Source organism: Pavona decussata, unplaced genomic scaffold (genome assembly GCF_977016875.1).
Source record: "Pavona decussata unplaced genomic scaffold, jaPavDecu1.1 SCAFFOLD_260, whole genome shotgun sequence".
In the NCBI taxonomy this organism is placed as follows: Eukaryota; Metazoa; Cnidaria; class Anthozoa; order Scleractinia; family Agariciidae; genus Pavona; species Pavona decussata.
The window spans coordinates 424,447-446,755 of record NW_028145663.1 but is presented as its reverse complement, the minus strand read 5'-3'; the positions used below and the strand labels follow the sequence as shown (position 1 = coordinate 446,755).

General features: G+C 39.4%; 2 protein-coding genes and 1 pseudogene across 4 annotated transcripts; 1 reads left to right on the top strand and 2 right to left on the bottom strand.

The window, feature by feature from the left end:
- Positions 1-484: 484 nt before the first annotated feature.
- Positions 485-5,435, top strand: LOC146456132 (uncharacterized). Of its 2 annotated transcripts, XM_085093508.1 has the most exons (6): positions 493-757; positions 1,304-1,564; positions 1,920-2,162; positions 3,170-3,298; positions 4,280-4,467; positions 4,646-5,435. In XM_085093508.1, exons 1-6 carry the CDS (start codon positions 565-567, stop codon positions 5,009-5,011), a joined length of 1,380 nt encoding a protein of 459 aa, XP_084949634.1. In that variant the 5' UTR covers positions 493-564; the 3' UTR covers positions 5,012-5,435. The 2 variants fall into 2 exon arrangements, with proteins under 2 accessions (XP_084949635.1, XP_084949634.1); XM_085093509.1 differs by lacking the exon at positions 1,304-1,564 and having other exon boundaries at positions 485-757.
- Positions 5,436-9,815: 4,380 nt separating this feature from the next.
- On the bottom strand, positions 9,816-16,478 carry LOC146456131 (putative iron/ascorbate oxidoreductase DDB_G0283291; annotated as a pseudogene). Its single transcript, XR_014858861.1, has 5 exons — positions 16,037-16,478; positions 14,273-14,497; positions 13,408-13,555; positions 12,208-12,455; positions 9,816-11,423 (listed from the first exon to the last, which is right to left on the bottom strand). The product of XR_014858861.1 is annotated as a putative iron/ascorbate oxidoreductase DDB_G0283291 (transcript).
- Positions 16,479-17,256: 778 nt separating this feature from the next.
- Positions 17,257-18,631, bottom strand: LOC146456130 (uncharacterized). Its single transcript, XM_085093412.1, has one exon. The coding sequence runs from the start codon at positions 18,510-18,512 to the stop codon at positions 17,664-17,666; it is 849 nt and encodes a 282-aa protein (XP_084949538.1). The 5' UTR covers positions 18,513-18,631; the 3' UTR covers positions 17,257-17,663.
- Positions 18,632-22,309: the final 3,678 nt, after the last annotated feature.

Genomic DNA, 22,309 nt, shown 5'->3' with positions numbered 1-22,309 from the left:
GCCTGAGAGTGATTTCTTAACTTCCTGCATAGTTCATAGTGTGTGTGTAATGTTCCTGGTGTTCATAGCTCCATTCTTACGTTGTTAAAAGACAGTAATTTCTTGGAAAGACCTAACAGAAATGTGAAGTGTCGATTTTTTCATATTAGTTCATGCGTGCAAAATATTCCTTGGTGTAATAGAGTGTACCAGAATACGTCTTTCTATAAGTTGTTATGTAAAATGCGACTTGTGCTTCGTTGGGTTCCAAGAAGATAAAATAGACACCTGTTGCAACAAATACGGTCGAACAGTGTTTGTTAGGACGAGATGACCTTAGTACTTGCTGAAGCTAAAAACTAATCAGTGACAATAAAAGCCCTCAACCAGTTTGCCGCTAAACTGATATCACTTTCAGCAACGACGGCCCAGGTCAGGTGTTTATTGCGAAAAGGTCATCTCGTGACAAGTGAGATTTTTTTTTTTGCTGGGACAAACCACCCAGCAGATTTCCAACGTGGGAGTATAAAACGTGCAGATATATAAAAGGCGTCAAAAATAGATTGTAAACCACATTTGCTCCAAATGAGCTGCTCACAGATCGATCCTGAATTGGATGAAAGACTCAACGATATTGATGAACTAATACAGTCTAAGTTAGGATTTGGATGCGTAAATCCCGGGAGCCTACTAACTCCAGATGCAGACGCACGCGAGTCAGACTGCGTTTTTCCTACTCAGGAGTTTTTAAACAGATCTTCCTCGTTTAACAACCCAGGTCAGGATAAATTGAGTGTACATTAACGTTTTAAATGATGCCTTGTGTTTGACTTTGAGAGCGTATTTTATGTAGCCCACTCGCTTTTACCCGCTTGAAGCGGCTGGTTTTTGGAACTCGCTTATTATGGCTAGCATGAGCGACCTTCAGGAACCGTCATTTGCATTTGATTTTGCAATCAGTAAATACGAGGTTAAAATATAGTTGCATTACACGCAAGGAAATTGCCTGAAATCTTGAAATGTTGCTGAAATTTTGCTCCTTAGCACAGGGCAGAGACTGACTTGATTGGAGTCTCTATATATGCAGCTTTCGTGAGAGAAGACTGAGTTAGGTTGTCTTGATTTCATTCTATGTTAGTTTTTAAAATAGTTCGCGTTGTTGGTTAGCAATAATCAGTATCTTCTACAAAATGATATCACCACATACAGCGGCTACTTTTTTAACAGAAACTCCCTAAGCTTCTTAAACCTGTTCCTTTCTCAAGAACTTTAAAACTAGCATTGAAGCTTGCAAATGTGCAGTAATTTTTATTGTTATCAATAGAAAACCCGGAAAACGTGCATGAAACCCTCAAGACTAGCACTGAGTCCTCAAGTAAGATTCCTGAAGTTGAAGTCGAAGTCCAGATAATAGACTTAAAGGATGCATATAACAAAACGACGAAGAGAACCCGTCAAGGATTGGAATATCCCTTGAAAGACTCGGAAGTAACTGTTGTGATGCAAGCATCTGAGGAAATCTCCTTCGTTCGAGCTTATATTCAGAGGTGTCCTGAGGCTGCAATTAAAACACATGACACTATAGGTAGGCCATTGAAAATTTACTGCTAGCAGTATGCAAGATGTTTGTCCCATGAACCTAGTTTATTGGCCTTAGCTCCCACGCGTCCCCTGTAGGTCAGTGGTAGTGCACCTGAACTAGTAATCGGAAGCCTAATAAATTCGGTTCGACTCCTGATAGGAGCACTTGGATTTTTTTCCGAGTATGCCTTTGTCACTTACTCAATTAGACAGCATTCTCATTTATTCACCAGGCTTAAGACATTCCATCACATTTATTCCAAATTCAAGATTGGTTACTATTGAAACGGTGTGGCTTTGGGTGTCTAACGTCACCTCATGTTTTTACTGAGTTTTCCGCTTCATTTTAAAACCCATAGGTCTCGTTGAACTAGATGTAAACACTGAACATAATGAGGGTAGAAGTCGAGTTGTCAGCATAGATCTTGGCTCCGTGTACAAAACAAAAGACGGGAATCCAGTGTACTGGCTTGAAAAGGCAGACGTCATGCAAAGGAATAAATGGGAACTGATCATCGCAATGGAGTTCAGTTCAGGCTTGACTGGGAATGTCACTTCAAGACCTTTCAGAGTCACAAGTGACAAGATGAAAAGGAAAGAGGGTTTGTATTTTGTTTCGAGATAAGTAGTAATAGTTGAACGAGCATGAGCCTCAAATCTCTCGATCTTGACCGATGCTGTAATTTGGACCTGCACTCGAAACTTACATGTAGATGTAGTTCCCTCAAAACCATACTTTTGCCATGCAACGAGTTCATGTTGTCCTCTATAAGGAATTAGAAATGGTACTCCATTTTACATAGGCAATTTCACGTTTAGTGGTGAATCTCAGTAAAACGATGGTGCTAATGAATTAGCAACTTTCTGCGACGTCTCAATGGAAGACTTTTTAGGTCTTCCGGTAATTTAGAAAAATTGCATAGATACAACATTGAAGTGACCTTTTGTGAACTACAAGTAGATTCCACCCCACCCCCTCCCTTCCAATACCCCTCATTTAGGCTCTGCCCCTCATTGGTTTGACAAATATATTTATAATTCTAGACCAATACAGTATCTGTTTTAAAGTTGCTCAAATGTTTCAAAAGCCCAATAGTGATCAAAATCTTATCTCTTCAGAAAGTTGCAATGCACATGTACAATCAAACACCCACATGCAGAGCAACTAGGATTAGAGATTTGCTACAGCAAGAAAATTTACATACCTTGGCACTTTTGCTGCAAAGCCGGTGTGACAAAGCACTTTTCTATGGAACTGTACATTTCTCAGCATTTAACAGAAAATGTTTTGAAAGACTTTTGTTTTCTAAGCTCTCTTCGGTTTAAAAGAGCTTGAGTTATGACTGGTTTTGAAAAGAATATTCTTTCCTTAGCTTCCGTTTATATAACTTTTCTTTCTTGTCACAATTTTGGTGATTGAAATTTACCAGATATAAAACCTAAGCTATAAGGTAAAGGAGAGATAGACTTTCTTATAGCCAGTGATTACTTGATTGTAGTAATTGTCATCATTTCAGTTGATGCAAGCGATTTCAAAACATTTCCTCTGCATATCTTTGTGTTTTTTAACAAACCCAATAATCTAAGGATGCAATGGTTTCCTTTTTAGGATCCTTCGCTACCTCCTATAATGAGCAACGACTGTTTTGCAAGATTGCAGGGTCAAACATCCACCCCAAGGTTAACAATGACCATTGTAGAAGGCACAAGTTCCATTCTATCAGTGGATTTCAGAAAGGTTCTAACCAGACTTGAATAGTATTGCAAAAATAGAATAAATTTTATTCTATTTTGCAATACTAGTCACGTCTGGATCGAGTTATACAACTTAGTAAGTCATGAGCTATGCACTTCTCAAGGAATTTTTGAGGGGGCTTACAACCAACCTTTTTTAAGGGGGGACGAATGTCTTACAGCAGCAAATGGAGAACAACAAATGAAAGTGATAAATAGAAAGAAACAACAAGAAAAGAAAACTACCAGCAATGAACCCTTTCCAACAACCACAACTACAGAGTGTACCAAAGTAAATTTTACATAGAGTTTATTAAAAGGCCTTCACTTTCTGCTTATAGAATTTGCCATTGTTATAGGAAACTTGTAATGTTTAGGTGTCCACAATTAGTAGAGGGGACCTCTCCACTCAGCTACACATTCATTCATTCATTCATTCATTCATTCATTCATTCATTCATTCATTCATTCATTCATTCATTCATTCATTCATTCATTCATTCATTCATTCATTCATTCATTCATTCATTCATTCATTCATTCATTCATTCATTCATTCATTCATTCATTCATTCATTCATTCTCTCAGTCACTCAGTCACTCACTCACTAACTCACTCACTCACTCACTCAATCCCTCACTCACTCACTCACTCACTCACTCACTCACTCACTCACTCACTCACTCACTCACTCACTCACTTACTCCCTCAATCCCTTAATCACTCACTCACTCACTCACCCACTCACTCACTCACTCACTCACTCACTCACTCACTCACTCACTCACTCACTCACTCACTCACTCACTCACTCACTCACTCACTCACCCACTCACTCACTCACTCACTCACTTATGACATATGCTTTCGACTAAAACTTTGTGAGAGTGTAACAGCCTTTTGTGACTTATTAGAAGAACAGAGGCCTTAGAAGGGGTTATGATCTTAAGGACTTTACACTATGCTTTCTTTTTCTACCATCAGAATGTGCAAGTGATGCATGTGCTTTGAGTGAAGAGTCCAGGGAGTCCAGCTTGATTGCAGTAGAAGGCTCTTCAACCAACCTCCTTCCAGTTCAGAATCCTAGTCATTATTTAGACTCTAAATCTTGCGACCCGATTGACGAAGGAACAATCTGGTTTCTGCCAAACACGTTTTTGGACAGGCAGGCGGTAAGTGCTCAGCCCTTCTTCCCAGGTAGTCCTAATGACTTTCTCGTACTTCGGTTTTGGACTTCTTCATACAATCTGATCGTCTGGAACACCTTATCGACTTTCTTAGTAATAACCTGCTATCAACTTGAAAATAAAGTTTCTCATCTTTTCCCAACTAATAAATGGCTCTTTATAGGTTTTAAAGTATTACAATCGCGAGCAAAGGTTTCACTGCGCCGTTGAACAGGAAGAGCTTCCTGGTTTGCTACAGTTGGTCAGAAAAAAATCCGAGAAGGTCAGCTCTCGTCGAAGGGCAAAGGGACCAAAGTCTGTTCAAGAGGACCTTTGGTGGGCTTGTGGTAGGTGTTTCTTTGAACGTCGCAAGAAATCGACCTTAAAGGATCATGTAATTCGGGGAGTTTGTCAGAAGTCAATCAAGGATAGATTCAAAGCTAAAACTGATTCGAAAGGCGTCGTCTGCAACGACACTTCAGTTGCGACCTTGAAGAAGAAAAGTTTGAGAAATATTCGTGGAAAGACTCCCACACATTATAGATTATAATTGTTCTAAAGCTCGTGAAAAGCTATTTTGCCAGCTTTTTGTTTCATCCTCAAGCAGTGAACTCTTACATTTCGACTTGTGCTAAAACTCCTCTCGATTGCACAACCCCACAGGACAGCTATACGAAGACACCAAATACCACCCTTCCCTTAAGTTATGGCTTAAGGGGATAGGCTTCCTTATGTAATATAGGTACCTTGTATATCTTTACTGCTAATGAAGTTTTCAACTGAAAGAAATGACCATGTTGTCCCTTTGTTCACCAAAGTAATACCCTGTCTGTAGGTTTTCTCCGAGATGAATCCACTTCGGTATTTGTATGTAATGTGTAGCATTGTATATGATTCATTTTCTTACGGGCAGCAGAAATGACGCAAAACTATTTGAAAGCATAACAATAAAGATGAAGTTGAAGTTCTGTTGAGTCAAACCTATTTTATTATTATGTTTAAAGGATTCCTATACAAAAAATGCAAGCAGTGTTTGTTTGATTTCTTTGTTTTGTAAAGGATTGAACACATTGCTCAGTGGATGCTTCATGATGAAGTTAGGGATAAAAGACGCAATATCTCACGTCACACAGACACACACACACCACACATTCATACACACACGAGCTACACACAATTACTGAGCAATCGGAGGAAGCACACATGTAGACTCAGTCAACTCAAAAATAATTAATATACCTAAAACACTTACGAATGGCTCAGCGAACGGAAGAAGTAACACTTTGTATTCAAACATCTAGTAATCTTGGATGAAATCAGATTTGATTCGACAGTGTGAGAGGTTTAATGTTTTCATCTATAGAGTTCCATGCTTTGTGGCCTTGAAACCCGATATTAAAAATTCCATAGTCGGTTCTTACTTTCGGTAACGTGTAGGAGAGTCTTGAGGACATTCTTGTGTTACTGTTATGTGCCTTATTTTCTCGCATAAAATTGCCCAGTTTGTTCAGATTACTTCTGCACCATAGCCATTCCAAGAGCCGTGAGAAGCCACAGGATTACCTTTAGGGATGTTAGGGACCAGCACAAAGCTAAAATGCTTACTGCTCTTCAACAGCAGGACTGGAGGATCCGGAAGCATAGGTTGGTTATCTATCTCACACACTCTTCAATCTAGTTCAGTAGCAACTTTTTTCCCCTCATAAGGGTTAAGACTTATTCAAAAGATCCTCTATTTATGTCACTATTAGTTAAACATCTACTTGACGAGGGAAGGAAGTTGATTCGCAGGGGATTCGCTTTAATTCCGTGATATTCAGGATCGAATTGATAAACTTATTCGCAGAAATCAAGTCAGTGCCGTTAAACATGAGAACAAAAAGCTCAAATCATGTACAAAAAATGATGGAATACTGGTAACTCGTTGACCGGAAGGAAGCAACAGACCTTTTTGGCTTCGTTGTCTTGTTGCCCCATTACAGATCATGTGACGGTCCTCTAGGGAGAAGTCTCTTTTAGAATTGGTCATATTCGCGCTGGCACGCATTCTTTACTTCCAAAAAGACAAAAGAGCGATCCTTCTGAGAATATCGCGTTGTTAGTTTGTAATTGTCAATTAGCATATAGAGCGAATAAGGTCTGTTGAACACGTCACTAGCTACTATCTTCTCTCTAAAAGACATTATCTTACATTTTCAGCATATTAACACTGATCTTAGCTATGTCAGTGCATCCTGAAAGGATTCCCTTTCCAGAAGATACAAGGATCCCATATATCAATAAGTTCACGACTATTAAGTTTAACTCAGCCGAAAAGAACTGCATCTGGTCCTTGTGAACTTGCTTCCTGGCTGAGGAAAGAATTTGCACTCGAATTCTCGCCGATAATCACAAAAATATTTGATTTATCCCAGGGTCCAGTTGTTCAAAGGCCGGATAACTTTATCCAGTGGATAAGTCGCTATCCGTCAGTTTCAATCTGTGCAAAGATTTCAGTATTTCCTCTTGTACAAGCGAATATGCACACTCTAACCACAGTTAAGTTTGGGAGTGAACGAAAACCTTGGACAACGTTTTATGTGAAGTATATTTTAGACCCTGAATAGTGCCTTATCCAGCGGATAAAGTTATCCGGCCTTTGAACAACTGGAGCCAGAAGCTTAAAAAAAAACACTTAATAAATTATGGAAGGTTGCCAATACTAATCCTATATCTAAGGAATTTCCTGCTACTGATAAACAACAACTTAGACCAATCTCAATCACTAACATAATTATGAGAATTTTTGATCAATTGCTTATAAAGAGAAGTGCAACACAACTATTGCCCTACTCTTAAGTGCCAGCATAATTTGTGGTTACAATGGTTGAATGGGCTAGATAAATATTCAGTTTCACTTTTGATTTCTCAAACGCTTTTGATATGGTTTCCCACAATTTAGTTTGCAGCAAACTCAAAAAGCGTCCTCTTAATCCATATGTTGTAACCTGTATTATAGATTTTCTTAGCAAGATCAAAGAGGGTTGTGGATGATGGACAGGTTGCTTCGTTTCGTCTTATCACAAGGGGAGTTCACCATGCAGGGTACGGCCCTTGGGACTTATTTCTTTTCCATGATTTTGACCCAGTGATTCTCGGCAGAAAGGAGCTGGAGGTGGTGGACAGCGTCAAGTTGCTAGGTGTAACAATAAGTAGTTCCCTCTCACGGAACCTTCATGTAGACGAGGCAATAAAAAAGGCTAGCAAGCGGCTGTATTTTCTGGCGCAGACAAAACGGGCTAGGATGCCGCCTAATGACCTTGTGCTTTTCTATATTGCATGTATCAGGTCAATCATTGATTACGCTATACCTGGCCTTCTACCATGCCCTTCCCCAGTATCTTAAAAATGAACTAGTGCGTTTACAGAAACGGGCCATATCAATCATAGTACCAGGGGCCAGTTACAACACTGGGTTGGAAGTTTTGGGGATCTTACTCGACCACCATGATTAGTTTTGTAACACCCTTTTTAACAGCATCCGTTCGGACCCGAATCATAAGATTAGAAACCTGTTGCCTCCAACTCGCAGCTGCAACAATTACAACTTCAGAAAACAGGGCATTTTTCATGTGCCTAATTTGAAAACTAATCGGGCAAGAAAGTCCTTCATATACGCTATGGCTGCGACGGTCTAACTAATTATAAACAAATCTTTTAGAACATTTAAATTTTTGTAAATTTTAATATTTTAAAAGTATTTTCAAATATTTCTAAATTTCAATCTTATTATCTATTGATTATTATATTATTGTTTTATTTTTATCGTTCCATTGTAAAATCTACATAATTCAGCCGTGAGGCTGCGAAGTGATTTAATAAACTATTTATTTCTTTTTTTAGATGGTAAATGACATCAAGACAGTCTCGCCGTCTACAAGCATTCTCGTCAAATTTGCTGATGATCTTACTTTAAGTGTTTTGGTGAATGCGAAGACTGATATCTCCAGTATTGAAGTAGAAAATATCACTAAGCGGGCAGATATCAACCTTGTGAATTTAAATTTGAAGAAAGCCTGGGAGATTATAGTTTGCGGTCGCAGAAATGAATCACTCCCCTCCCAAACTGGTGAAATAAGACGTCCCACATTTTTAAAACTTTTAGGCATTATATTGGAGGAAGATCGGACCAGATGGGACCTTCAGTTCCAGGCTCTACTCAGTAAAGCCAACAACAGGTTATATATCATTAGGGTATGTAAACACTGGCTACCGCTTGACCAACTTGATTTTCTTTGAAGGAGCCTCATGCTGTCTTTGGTCCAGTATGGCATTAAAATTTTGGGCTTCTTCCTTTTATTCCAAGTACCCTAGGTAGGTTAGATTTCCTCAGCTCGCAGCATCAGGAGCACCGGAGGTTTTCTTTTATTCTTATTGTTGATATTCTGTGCAAACGTTTAAACTGAAATTCTCTAAGATTTGCTTTTTGTGATTTTAGGGGCCAGTTGATAGGTCGTGGTCCACTTTTTTAATTTTGACCTAAGTTGCAGCCTTCGATACATTTTCGCTGGCTTAGGGTAGAGGAAGCACTTCCTCTGTAATTAATTTATAATACACCGTCCTACTTGCTTTTTGAGATGTCATTAGTTTTGTCGAGTAACTTTCGTATCCATTGCCTTCGTTTGTATCGTCGCTAATAAGGTTAAGTGTTTTCCATAGCGTATTTAGCGCAGTTATTGTTCCAAAGTGTACCATGCAAATGCTGGACCTTGATGCTGTATTTCTTTTGAAACCCTGATAGAGTAAGGAATTTTTCCACCTCTATCTCTTAAGTGTTTAATTTTTGTAATGCTTAACGATGCTTTCAGTTCTTTGCAGTAAATGGGGTTGCCGTTAATTCTTATAAGTGAGTTGTACCATACCCTTTGTTCTGCTCCTCTTGTCTTCAAAATTGGGTTCTGACCAGATTAGGAGAATTTCTTTTAAAAATTGTCTTGCGTCCTGAAAATATTAGCTTTGTCTATCTTGTGAAGGTGCTTGTGAAAGGTAGGGTACACTCAAACTTTCTCAGCTCTAGATCGCATAAAAGTTTCCGTTTACCTTGATTTCTTGTGTCTAAGTACTTCTTTATCCAAGTGGCTTTTAGCGCTTTATTGAAAGATAGTATGTCAATCATCAAGCTGAGGCCACCAGCTCTTTCCATTCCAAAGAAACAAGTGGAAGAGTTTTTTTTAATCTTGTTAATTATTTGTTATTCTCAAACTCGTCAGGACGTAGACAAGTTGAGAAGCTTCTGGGCTTTTTAGAACTGTGCTTTTCCGCCACTGAAGCCGGTTAATCTATGGTTCTTCCAGTTACTTAGAATATTTCTAACCTTTCCTTGTAGTTAAAATGTACAGTGGTTTCGAGGTCGGTCGTAAACCATACGCATAAAGATCTCACTTTGCTATTTTGCCATCTGAAATTTCTGCCTGGAATAAGAATTTCATTTTTCCTGCTATTTGCTTCGATCCAGAGAGCCAATGCTTCTGTTTATTTCTTACTATTGAGTTTGAACCCCGAGACTTCGGCAAACTCGTCGTGTGTTGAGAGTAGGCGTGAGAACGACGCTATGAAAGCTGTATCATCTGTACATTCAGGCTTACTTTTTTTCTTCTTGATCTTCAACAACGTGAAATGACCAAAATTCAATGTTTTGTGAAGAACGTGAACACACGAAGGTGAATGTTTCATTTTTTTTTTTTAACTTAAACGCCACTCTTACCAATTTGGTTCCTTATTTAATTTGCCGTTGCTGTAAAGTTGAATGACTTGAACTAATCACGAAGTAGCACAAATGAAATAAAGTTATATTTTCAGGTGACGTTTTCGTTGGCGTTGCCGTCGTCACTGCCTTTAAAAGTTCCCTAATAATACTTTAAAATGGTTGTATGGATTATTCTTAGGCACGATCTTCAAAGAACGCATTCTGCCTTATAGAGTTCTCTGGATGCAAACGATTTTTTTCTTAAAAATCCGGAGCCCCATTTGTACCCTGAAATTATCAGTGTCTTTGGCCACGGGTAGATGTAAAAGGATTGAACTTGAAAAACTTGGCCTCCCTTATGTCTAGAAGAATACCTTTGAGAAAGTCAACCGGGCCCAGTTGTTCAAAGCCCGATTAAGCTAATCCTGGGTTAACGTGAACTTTGATTCGATGAAAACTCTTCAAAAAGATTTTTGTTCCTCAGTTTTGACTTAGGCCTTTTCTTTAGCGTTTGCTTAAACTTAACTTTCTAAAACATTTGTAATCGGAGCGACGTCAAAACCTCGGTTAATTTCTAATCGGGGATTAGCGTAATGTGCTTTCGAACAACAGGGTCAAGTGTGTGGATCTCGATGTTCTAACATGTTTTCTACAGTATTGCACTGCAAGTTGCAGAGAAAAATCACCTAGTGTAACAAAGCCATTCTGATTGTTACCATGTACCGTAGATGTAAAACGATTTGTATTCCTCTGTTGTTCGGTCAGAATGGTGACATAGTGAAACAAGTTTCACAAACATTTTACTCATCGTTGTCGGGCAGAGAGAGTTTACAAAAAGACACTGTCTGTTCAATGACCTTCGAGATGCAACGAGGACACCACGTACAGTAAATATGACTGGCCAAAAGAGGAAGTACAAAGAACTTGTCGGGTTTCACCAAATTCTACGCCTCTTTTGGGACGTTTCTGCTCCAGTCAAAGCTCTTCATAAACAGTGATTTGGTAAGGTCACCAAACCGGAATGGCATCTCCAAACACTTTACAACTTTGCTGTGAGTCAGATTTCGTGTCAAGGCAGTCTCTATTGGTTTTATCAAGCACTCCGTATTAGGGTGGAAGAAAAAGGGCGCGGAATATCTGTCTGTGTTAATGGAGCGTCTCACACGGTGCCTGGTGGCTCGATACACGCCTTTAGTCCAAGCCTGAAGGCAATCACCGCCATTCACTATAAATGTATCTGTCAGTAAATACGTGAAGTCAGAAAATAAAAATGTTTAATTGTTAGATCATATATATTTTGTGGCCATATATATGCATAGCGATGCGCACTGCAAAAGTCAAACTGAATAGAATAGGGAGTCACCACTGGGCCTTACCCCGAGAAATACTTCTTCTCTTTGCTGCTTGCTTCTATTTTTGGTGTTTCCCATAATATAGCCTAATATTGCTATTGCAAAAGATAGGGGGGAGGGGGGGGGGGGAATCCTATTTCATCCGTCTTGTTGTTGCCGCATAAATCTTGCCCTCCCCTGGTTTCTACCCCCAGTTATAACTCGTTCAACTTCTTCCCCCATCTCATGATCATTCTCGAAGATCCAAATGCAGGTAGTGCAAACAAGACAAAAGTGGAAACGGGCAGAATAATTCGTCGAAGAAAAACACCATAATTACTTTTCCTTTCTGTCTGCCCCTGTGTCTCCGAGGAGGCCTGGTCTACACCTCGAATCCACCCTCAAAGTACCAACGGACACCTTCGGGGCCAAGATTTAGTGTCCGTAATAAAGCGATTCAGATTTCCAGTAACTTTTTTCGCTAGGACTTCAAATTCTGCCAATAATGGAGAGCAAATCTTTCGGTCAGCTCTCTCTCCGTAATCAGTGAGCAGGGAGTTGAATGTAATATGACAGTATAAGCAGTAAAGTTTGTTTTCTTGAACCCTTACTAGTATCTTGAGCATTAAAACAAATTGTTGTCTAAAGCAGCAAATTTTCATTGAACACGACGCTACGGTACACATCTACCTGGTATTGGCTTTGCTTCAATCCACTGTCCTTCCGTTACTTCCACTTCTAAACCAGTTACGTCACCTTGCAGCAAAAAGGTGAACATGCCATGATCTGTATGTGGCCCCACCCCCCAGGAATCTGTGTCAGCAGAGTAGGGAGGGTAATGGAGGAGGGACAAAAAACTTGAGGGCTGAGAAAACTTTTCGTCAAAGTAGTTGTCTGGAAGTCCTAGCCCAACTGCTAGAGCTTTCATCATGACAAATCTGTTGATTGATATTAAGAATCAGTGGTTACTATCAGAAGCTATCCGATTTGTGGCTGGCCTCTCGTCCTACATGACAAAAGGAGTTGCTACCAAATAACCGAGAAATCATGACAGAATGTCCCAAATGTAGATTATTCATAGGTGCAGCAGAAACTCCTTACTCCTGAGTCCCGAGATAACAATCGTTTTAGGCCGTATGAAGAGTCTATGAAGGACAGCACGGATCCAAAAGACATAGATAACAACAAACCTGAAGCACGTGTGAATGAAACTAAAAGTGGCGGACAACCAAAAACAGAGAGAAACGGGCGCGTCAGCCAAGCACTGTATAAGACATACTGCTGACAGCACAGCGCTGCAGCCACACCATATATAGTGGCGAATCTAGTAGAGGGATACGTGGGGTTCGGCCCCTATCTTTTAAGACCAAAAACGAGGCCCTCGGGACACAGCCGCCGATATATTTCGTTTCACAGAGAGAAACAAGTCAACCGTTCGAGAGCGGGTACACGGATAAATACTATGTAATAACTTCATGGATAAACGAAAAGCCGTTATGACGGTCGAGCCTGTGATCAAACATTCACTTGTTTATAAAGGCATGCAAACGAGGCGAAAGGGTCAGGCACTTGGCCAGAGGTAGGTCGCAAGGGCTGTAATAAAATGCCAGTTCCCCAATGAAAAAATTTAACATTTTTCTAATTCACTAGAGTCTCTCCTTGGGACCAAACGCCTCGTGACAACTGTAATAACCAATTTTGGTATCTCTTGCGAGTAAAAATGAATTCTAGCCGAATTCTGATACCCTTTGATTTGGGGCTACTATCAAAATTTTAGACAAGCCCCCATGTCACTTTATATGGGAGCCTCTCCCCCAGTAATATACATGATCACATCAGCATTCAGGCTATGAGAGTTAAAAGTTTGATCACCAAATAAAAACTTCTTACCCTAATTTTGTGACCTACTTGGTGTAGGCTGCAACAGTGTCAGCAAAGCCTGGTAAATCATTCTCTTCCGGGAGCTGGTTGGAGGGGTTATTTAGGTGGAAATAAAATCCTTCCCTGATGTCTATAACATTTTGAGTCTTCTCAGATCCTAAAACATCAGAAAAAAAGCACTTTTAAATTAGGTCTTGCAGGGGTAACCCTATATAGGATCGTTGCGTGGGCGCGTGTTGCTGGTTTGAATTTAAGAGTAGGCACTGAAGAAACAAACATACTTTTAGTAACCTTTTAAGGTGCAGATCCAGAAAAAAAAGTAACCGTTTTCTAATGATGCGAGGGCCGATGTTATAAAGGCGCGAGCTTCGAGCGGGATCCGGCGGCTACTCCCCCGGGAAATTTTTAAATTTTAATTTCTAAAATGTGTTATTTCCTGGGTTTTCAAGTCGCTCTGACAGGCATTTTCTTTACTTAAACCTGGAAATTTTCTTTTTTTCTAAAAATATCTATTTGTTGTAGAAACTCTGTTCGTTTTCCGTAAAACGATGTAGACCGGTCTGGATTCGCGCTTGCTTCTGAAAATGGTAGAAGACGTTTTCTATGCTTGATTAGAAAAACTGCTTCTGCGAGCGAGGAGCCAAGTGTAAAACAGCAAAGGCTTTGAAAAATTCATAAGAAACACTGTTTTTAGGAAAACATAGCACAAAAATAACGCTTAGCCTCAACCCTAAAATGGACGTTGTTATATGGATAAACTGAGACAGTACATATGAGGTCTTGTTTTCCAAGTCTGCATCCATCGCGCTATTTGTCAATCATACGGTATCTTGTTTTCCCACTTGTGTGTGTGGTACAATGTTTGAGACCTTACTTGTTTCAATATATCCACTGAACGATGGGCAGTTATGAATGTCGTTGGCCTTTTTCTTTCCCAAAGGAAGGGCAAATAAATTCTTAGCAGCGGTGAAGATTTGGTGTATGACTGACTGATCCACTCCATGGCCAGTAACATAAAAGAACCCAACATCTTTAAAGGCTTGGTTAATCTGGAAGGTCACGTGATCTTTAGCTCGCTGAGCATCCACCGAGTCAAACCCTTGGCACAAAGAAAACAAGGACCTTCATAACAGATGTCAGATTAAAGGGGCTAAAAGATTACTTAAAATCAAATGCAAGGCTGATCGGACAGCTAAAATAATTTCATTGCCCAATATTTCGGTTAGACAATACTAACCTTCTTCAGGGGCTGCAAAAAGCAAAGTAAAAATTGGAAATACACGGTTACAACATTGAAGGTCACTTGCACGTTATTTATTAGGCTTTCTCTGTCATAGACTGAATGTAGGGAGGTGCATTCGATTGATCCTATTCCGAAGAAGAAATCCCTCCTAAGAGGTTTTTGGAGTCACTGGAGCGCTCTTAGATTATCATGTGTCAATTAAAAAATCGACGGCAGTTTTCTATGGTCTATACTCTTATAGACCATAAAATGACGTCAAAAAATGTTCAAAACTCAAGTGGAACCACGAGCCGCAGGCGAGTGGTTTCACTGCCAAGTTTTGGACATTTTATGGCGTCATTTTATGGTCTATAAGAGTATAGACCATAGAAAACTGCCGTCGATTTGTTTTTTACAATAATATGGAAAAAGTACGAGCGGAATTGACTATTTTTTTCGTTGAGAAAGCGCGCGCGTTACATCTGACGTCATTTTTATTGTCTGTACTCTTATAGACAATAGCTACGAGCCAATCAGCGCGCGAGAATTTGGACAGTTACTGTAAAATGGAAGTTTGCAGAAATGTCTTTGCGTATTCCGCTTATTCGTATTTCGGAATACGGTCAATCGAACGCAAGCTTAGTGAGATCACTGAACTTTTACTAAATTTTGTTTTACTAAATTTTTTCAAGATTTAACCAGTGGCGGATTGTTTGCAATGATAATCATCGGCTGGATTCGTCTATCGGCTAGCGAAGGGTGGAGCTCCGAGGCAAATACTGATCAAATTAAAATGTCTGCTATCAAAGGTTCGCATTTTCAGAGAACGAGAGTGAATAGTCTTTTTTGTGATTTTGTATCTTGTGCAAGGCACTATAAAGCCCTAGGTATTGTTTTCTTTCTTCTTTTATTTTTACTTTTAACTGCATAAAACGTATCGGCTTTGACATAATCCAGAGAGTGATCTAATGTCTCTATTCGACAAAAATTCTAAATAAAAGGATTTGTTTCTTTGTTTTCTACAATAAATGCTTTGGAACGGGATAAAATGTATATGTTGCTTGGCCTATAATAGGCCGAGTTAGGATTTTTGTCAAGGCCGTAGATCAGCAAGTCCCCAACTTCGGTGACCGTAATGACATTTGTCTGCCACATTTCTTCAGCTGAAAAGTGCAATTAGATTAACTGACATTCGTAGACTGAATGCCAGCAGTATTTCATACATAGCAAGCTATATTGGAGAGATGAAAATATCGTTTTTCCATAGTTAGCTGACAGATACATGCTAGTAAACGTGCTAAACATTTCCTTGAACATTTCAATCGAATCCCTGTCCACCGTATTAAGTGAAAGTTAAATAGGACAGTAACAGGCATCTTTTTTTTATTTTTAGTCTCATCAGTGAAAACAACTTACCAGTCTTGCAGAGAGGAGAAATGTCTATCACTGGTGTAGAAACCATGATGTTCTACAGCAGTCGTCCAAAATTTCAGCAAAGTTTTAAGCGTGTTCAATGTTGCGTGAAAAGTTGTCGCTTGTGTCTGCAATACGTACTGCAATATTGCACTATGACCCCGAGTTTTTTACACTTGACTGAATGCATAACGCCAGTATGGTCACCTGACGATAAGATCAAAAGGGTCTGTCACGGCTTGTTCTCACACGGGTCACAGGACAGGTGGTTGTACTGATCTGGCTCCGCAAATGCGCCAAATTAAACCGCAAATGGAGAGAGAAAGAGAGGGAGAAGATAATTTTTAATTAAGTCCACTACAATACAATATACCTTAATTATAATCTTCCCCTTGGGGCTTTTCAAGTAATATATTAAAAAACGAGTGCGAGTTATTCACCACTAATTCCAACAGCCCCCCAGCCCTACCCCCCCTTCCTCTCCCAGGCGTGACTGAGTCCTAGATCAACTGTAGCACATGTTGTAGCTTGTTTATGTTTTGCCTTGTGGTACCTGACCAGATAGTGGAACAATGAAACAGTTTGCTAAAAATAATTGAGGTCACTGAAGAACTGATAATACATCTCTGGAAAATCCATGCCTCACTCTGCAGACATGACGTGAGATCGCTCACCTGCATGATTGTTAAAGGACAAGTTTGAGTTAAGGACTATACCTAGGTTCTTACATGAAGTAACTGGGCTGAGCTTCTCAACTAGGTAATCAATAATATAATGACGTCCGAGAGTTTTGAAAGAATTTGTTGGACACCAAACAACTCGAACTATGTCTTATTAGGATTTATAAGGAGCAAATGAGAGCCGAGCATCGGCGACGCGCTTTAGATCACCGAAGAATTGTAACAGCCCGGATTCAAAGTTTATGGGTGAAATTGAAAAGTAAATCTTGGTATCGTCAGCAAAGGATTCCATATGACAGTCTCTTATCACACTTGGCAGGTCATTCAAGTAGAGGTTAAACAACATAGGGCCAAGAATCGACCCTTGGGGTCATGCCATAATGGCCAATAGTGGCTTTGAAAGTGACTGTCCAATACGTGTTATCTGCCGCTGCCTTTCTGAAAAGTAACTCCCAAACCAATCTGCATGTGCACCTTTCGAGGTCCAAAGATTGTGAAGTTCCTTCAATTGTGTAGAATAACACAAGCTATTAAAAGCCTTACTCAAGTCCATCTTATAATTTTTATTTCTGATATTACTTTTTTACCTCTGTAAGTATTTGTTGCTTTATAGTAGCTATTGGTAAAGACATATCATCCGTTCCGGACAAACGTTGGACCGGGATTGATCAGATGGACTGGTAATGAGTCCTGCAGTTCGTACAGTGAGTTCCGTTACGGCATATACTACGCATAATTCATTTTAGCTTGACCAAGACGATTTCTGATTCAGGTTCACTCCAGACGACTGACAATCTTCTCTAGTATATATAAAAAAGTATATTTTGTATTGCTTTTAAGCATATTCGGAGCTATTCATACCACGACATCGAATCACTAAAGTTGAGCTCAGGCAATATAATTATTCTCAGTGATAAGCAAAGTCAGATTTGTCGCATTCAAAGTTTTCTTCAAGCTGAGTTGGCAAGTTCCAATAAGGCGTACGCCGCCTCCAAATCTCGAACACTTCTTTCTTGCGATACAATACAAGATCTTGACAAATTAACCAGGGTTTGAGCTGCCATTAGTTCCATAGCAGTGTAATTTGCAAACAAAACTGGTGTTGATAAACTGAGCAATGCCTGGGCAGCGGTCATTTTATCTGCGCTGTAGACTCTGCGCATTTGTTTTCTGAACGTATCATGCTTGATTGGAGCACTCAGGGTGACGGGAACAGCAATCTTTCGTTTCTTACCATGCGTAGACATTTCTTCGCCATTTGTGAAGTTTCTCTTTCTCTTCTTAGCCACCCTCGCGCTTTCATCCTCAAAAGTCACTTTTCTTTGTCGCTTTACTAACTGCGCCAGATTTGCTTCTTGATTATTTTCCTTCACTGAACCTGTTGTACTGAACTCAAGACTTTCTTCCTCAGACAATTTTCTCTTTCTATTTGGTTCAGCTTTCTCCTTAGCCACATGTTGAAAACCTCTGTAGTTTTTCGTGAAGTAGCGATGCCGAAATTTTTGCACTTTGGACGGCCTTTGACTCAGAACCTTTTCAAAACCCACTTGCTTGAGCAAATCAATAAAACTGGCAAAATCGTTCACCTTCAGTTGCAATTTCCATTGCTCCAGGCTCTGCAAAACTTCTCTTTCAAAATGTACTGGACTTGTGATTAACACCGTACTTCCTCCATCACACCATCTGATACAACGCCAAAATTTTCCAGAGTTGATTGCGTCGGAAAGCGCAGAAAAGAACTCATCAGTTAGAAGTTCTTTTTTCTTGTCATCTTGATACGTTTCTCTGTCGCTCGACATATTGCTTTTATGAATATAACACAGTTCCTTTTTCAGTGTAACACAATCGCGTGAAAACTGTTTTGGAGTCTCGAAACAAAACTGTTTATGCCTACTGTTGCTATGAAAATCATTGTGATGTAACTGTAAGCGAATGCGCGCGCTTCTACAGCGCGCGCAAAGCAAGTGGCATTCCTTGTTTGAATCATAGGCTCCGGCTAAAAGTTTAAAATCGTGAAAAAACATTTTTTAATTCAGCAATGTTAGAAACTTTGGCACCCATGTCAGAAAACGTTTGTTCCGAGTTTATGGTTAATTTAATGTTTTGATAGATGTATTTTTTTTTCAGTCAGTGACGCAAGCATACTCGGAAAAAAAAAATCCGAGTTTTCCCAACAGAAGTCAAGCTATAACCTTTCGATTGCCACACTTTTCTTTTTCCAAGTATCCCTAAGTTACTGAAAAGAAATATGTCTACCCTTTATTCGCCAGGCGTGAAACATAGCATCACATTACTTTCAAATGAATGTTTTGATTTTGATCAAACATTTCGTCCAACATTTAACAATGTATAAATCGTTTAGCATTGGGCTTTTCAACAATGTTACATGTCATCCACCAATCCGATTTAAGCTCTCAGTCCCTAGACGAGTCTGACAACTTAGGCAGCCAGAGATTGTCGACCGGAGAACACCAAGGCTTTGAAATGCACTCTTTTTTTTTTAAATATAAGAACCTTTTTTTTATAAGCTAGAACGTTGAGGCTAAGATTAACTGGTTAAAATTTGAGAACATTCTAAGAACATTACCCAGGTTGAGAGTCAGTTAAGAACATTAAAACTTTGCTGCACTCCCTACACATGGTGGTTTTCTGCATTTTCACCGTAAAATCTGGTTACTTGTCATGTTGCGAACCTCTATGGTCCAAACTTTTCGTAAAGCCAAATTTACCGAGATATCGAGTTGGCTGCCCGCGCGACATCTTGTACCCAGCACCAGAGTACATGTAAGCCGCGCAACGAAGCGTGTCATAAACAACTTTGATAGGTGCCTGTCTTGCTCACGTCCACAAAGATTTATTGAAATACTATAACAAGTAACTTAAGAGCATCTTCAGTTGTATTAAATAAGAACTTTTTCAGGCTCAAATTGCCAATAAAATAAGAACGTCCACTGGCCTCAGCCCCCAAATTAGACGTTCTTATATCAAGAAAAGAGTGAACCCTAGTTGGCCTTTCAATTGTATCCCGGCGTAGTCAATCGATAAAAATCGGTATCAATCAAGTGATTTTGACCGATTGATAGCGGAAATCGGTGTAAAGCAATAACTTAATTTGGTGTGTCAAATCGATATTATCGAGTTTTTCATGATTTTATCGATTCTCTCTAACAATGTTGTTATTTGGCATCAAACGTAAGGCTCAGACCCTTCTAAGTGTTAAAACATTGAAGAAAAAGAGGTTTTGCGATTGTTTTTCCAATGCCATAGTCGTAATTAAGGACGGTACTTACTTTTGTTACTGCGCATACGTTCTTCGCATCTCGAGATACTCGAGTTTCCTATGGGTGGTGCGTACTAATTCAGGGATATTTTTGCGCGGCTTAAAACTATACGGAGGAAGCAGAACTCAGCAAGTGCTCTTAATATCCAAAAAGAAAATCGGGGGTAACCATGCATTTTTCAGAGATAATAAAGCTTCGATTTGGGGAAAAAATGCCATACATTGCTTGGTATTTTAGCGCTTTTTAGAATTATTGTTTCTTAATTATCTCTGAAAAATGCGTGGTTACCTCCAATTTTCTATTTTGATTCCAATAGCGCTTGCTAAGATTTGCTTTTTCCGCATAGTCATCGTGAAACTGCGCAAAAATATCTCTGTATCAGTAGGCACCGTCCTTAAATAATTTCCCTTTTAATGAAGAGTAAACCGGCACACTTGCAAGGACGGATTTTCCCGAATTTATCAATCAGCTGATAAATAGCGCGAAAGCAGTATTTCACCAAAGATTGCCCGGTCAAGAAACTAATGCTTTCCTAATGTTTTCTCAGTCGAACGGCGAGAAACCTAAACAGTGCACACATTATAATACCCTGCAAGCAGAGGCCCTTCGATCTTACCTAGATAAGGGCCTCTGCTCGCAGGGTAACATTATAATTACTTGGCGCATTAGTAACACACAACATCATTTTCGTTACACTATACTGACGTTGCCGCGTATGGTTTCAAAACGACAGAAACGGGGAGAAATAAATCAGGCCGCCATCAGCCACTCCCATCAGAAAGTGAAAACTCCTGATCAGTTTCAACTCGTTCGTCAAAAAACGTACTATTTGCATGAAGTCAATTGTCATTTCGTGCGCAAATTCCAATGATGAGCTGATGTCACTGACACAAATCTTCCGATATAAATCGAAGAAATCGGTAAAAATCAAGGTAAATCGATAAACGAAACGGGTGTGTCATCGATTTCTACCGATTAGTCGATTCAACCGATATTAATCAAATCAGATTTACCGAATTTTATCGATTTATCGATTGACAGATCGATACCGATTTTTATTGATCGACAACCCCGGTATTATATTCACTGTTAACCGCCGTATTGTTTTTCTTTATCTCGGTTCCAGACCCCTTGTAAAAATTTGGTAAATGTGTGTACGTAAACGTCATTACAGGATAAGTATTTGTTGGTAAAAGTTCTTAATTCTTGTAATTTTGATAGCCTTTCGTGATTTCAGTACTACGTTGCTGCGTACTTTTGCTGTTTTTGCCTGTTATACTAGCTTGTTGCATAGACCTTATTCCAAAATGGCTACTATTTTAATATTCTTTTGTTCGTATTCAAATTAGCCCTCCTTACCTCGTTCTTAAGCTCCAAATTCAAAAAAATATTTTACCTTAAACGAGGCAAGAAGGGCTGATTTGAATGCAAACAAAAGAATATTAAAATGGAAGCCATTTTGGAATAAGATTTATTGTACTGACTGCAAAACAGTCGTTTTTTTTGTGAATGCGCGAATTCTCGCGCGCGAAGCGCGAGCCTACCACGCCCGCAGGGCGTGTGTGTCTCCCCAGTCTCACTCTACGTTTCCACCCTCGCTCCAGACCTTTCGCTTGACTTTGACCAAAAGCAAAAACACGGCTGTTTTGCAGTCTAGATGCATTGGGACGACACCTAAATTAACAAGGGGGTCCGGTCTGTTGTGAAGCTAATGCAAGGGTGTGTTTTTGACTTTAATTTTAAAGCCAGAAAGGTCATTTTAAAGTCGTGCACCATTACCACGTTTGGTAGCCATACCCTAACATACTTGAATATATGAATAGCAGAGATATAAAAATCGAACAAAAATCACTGGTTTGGAAGACTTGGGTCGAAACTTAACTTGATTATCACCCTTCTTTCTTACTACGTCTTTTTGGGTTCGTTTTTTTGTTGTCAGTTTATTCGCTTTTTTGTTTGTTTGTTTCCATGTTTTATCACGCACCATATTTTTAATATACAATAGTTTTTCTTGAATTTCAATGTAATATCTAATAGCTGAAAATGTTATCATTAAAGAATACAATACCTGGAATTAATTGAAAAATAATTAATTGAGAAAGAAAAAGTGGCTGAAATAATAAAAAAAACAATAATAATGTTCATAGACACCAATGTGTGTATTTTCTCTTTTATTTCTTTCTAAAATCACATCTCATTTTATAGTGCAAAAATCAAACTGTGTTTCGCGTTTATTTTGACTGACTTGAACCCATTTCATCCCTTGCCCACTCCAAGCCCACCCCACCCTGCCCACAAACAGCGGCTTTATGACT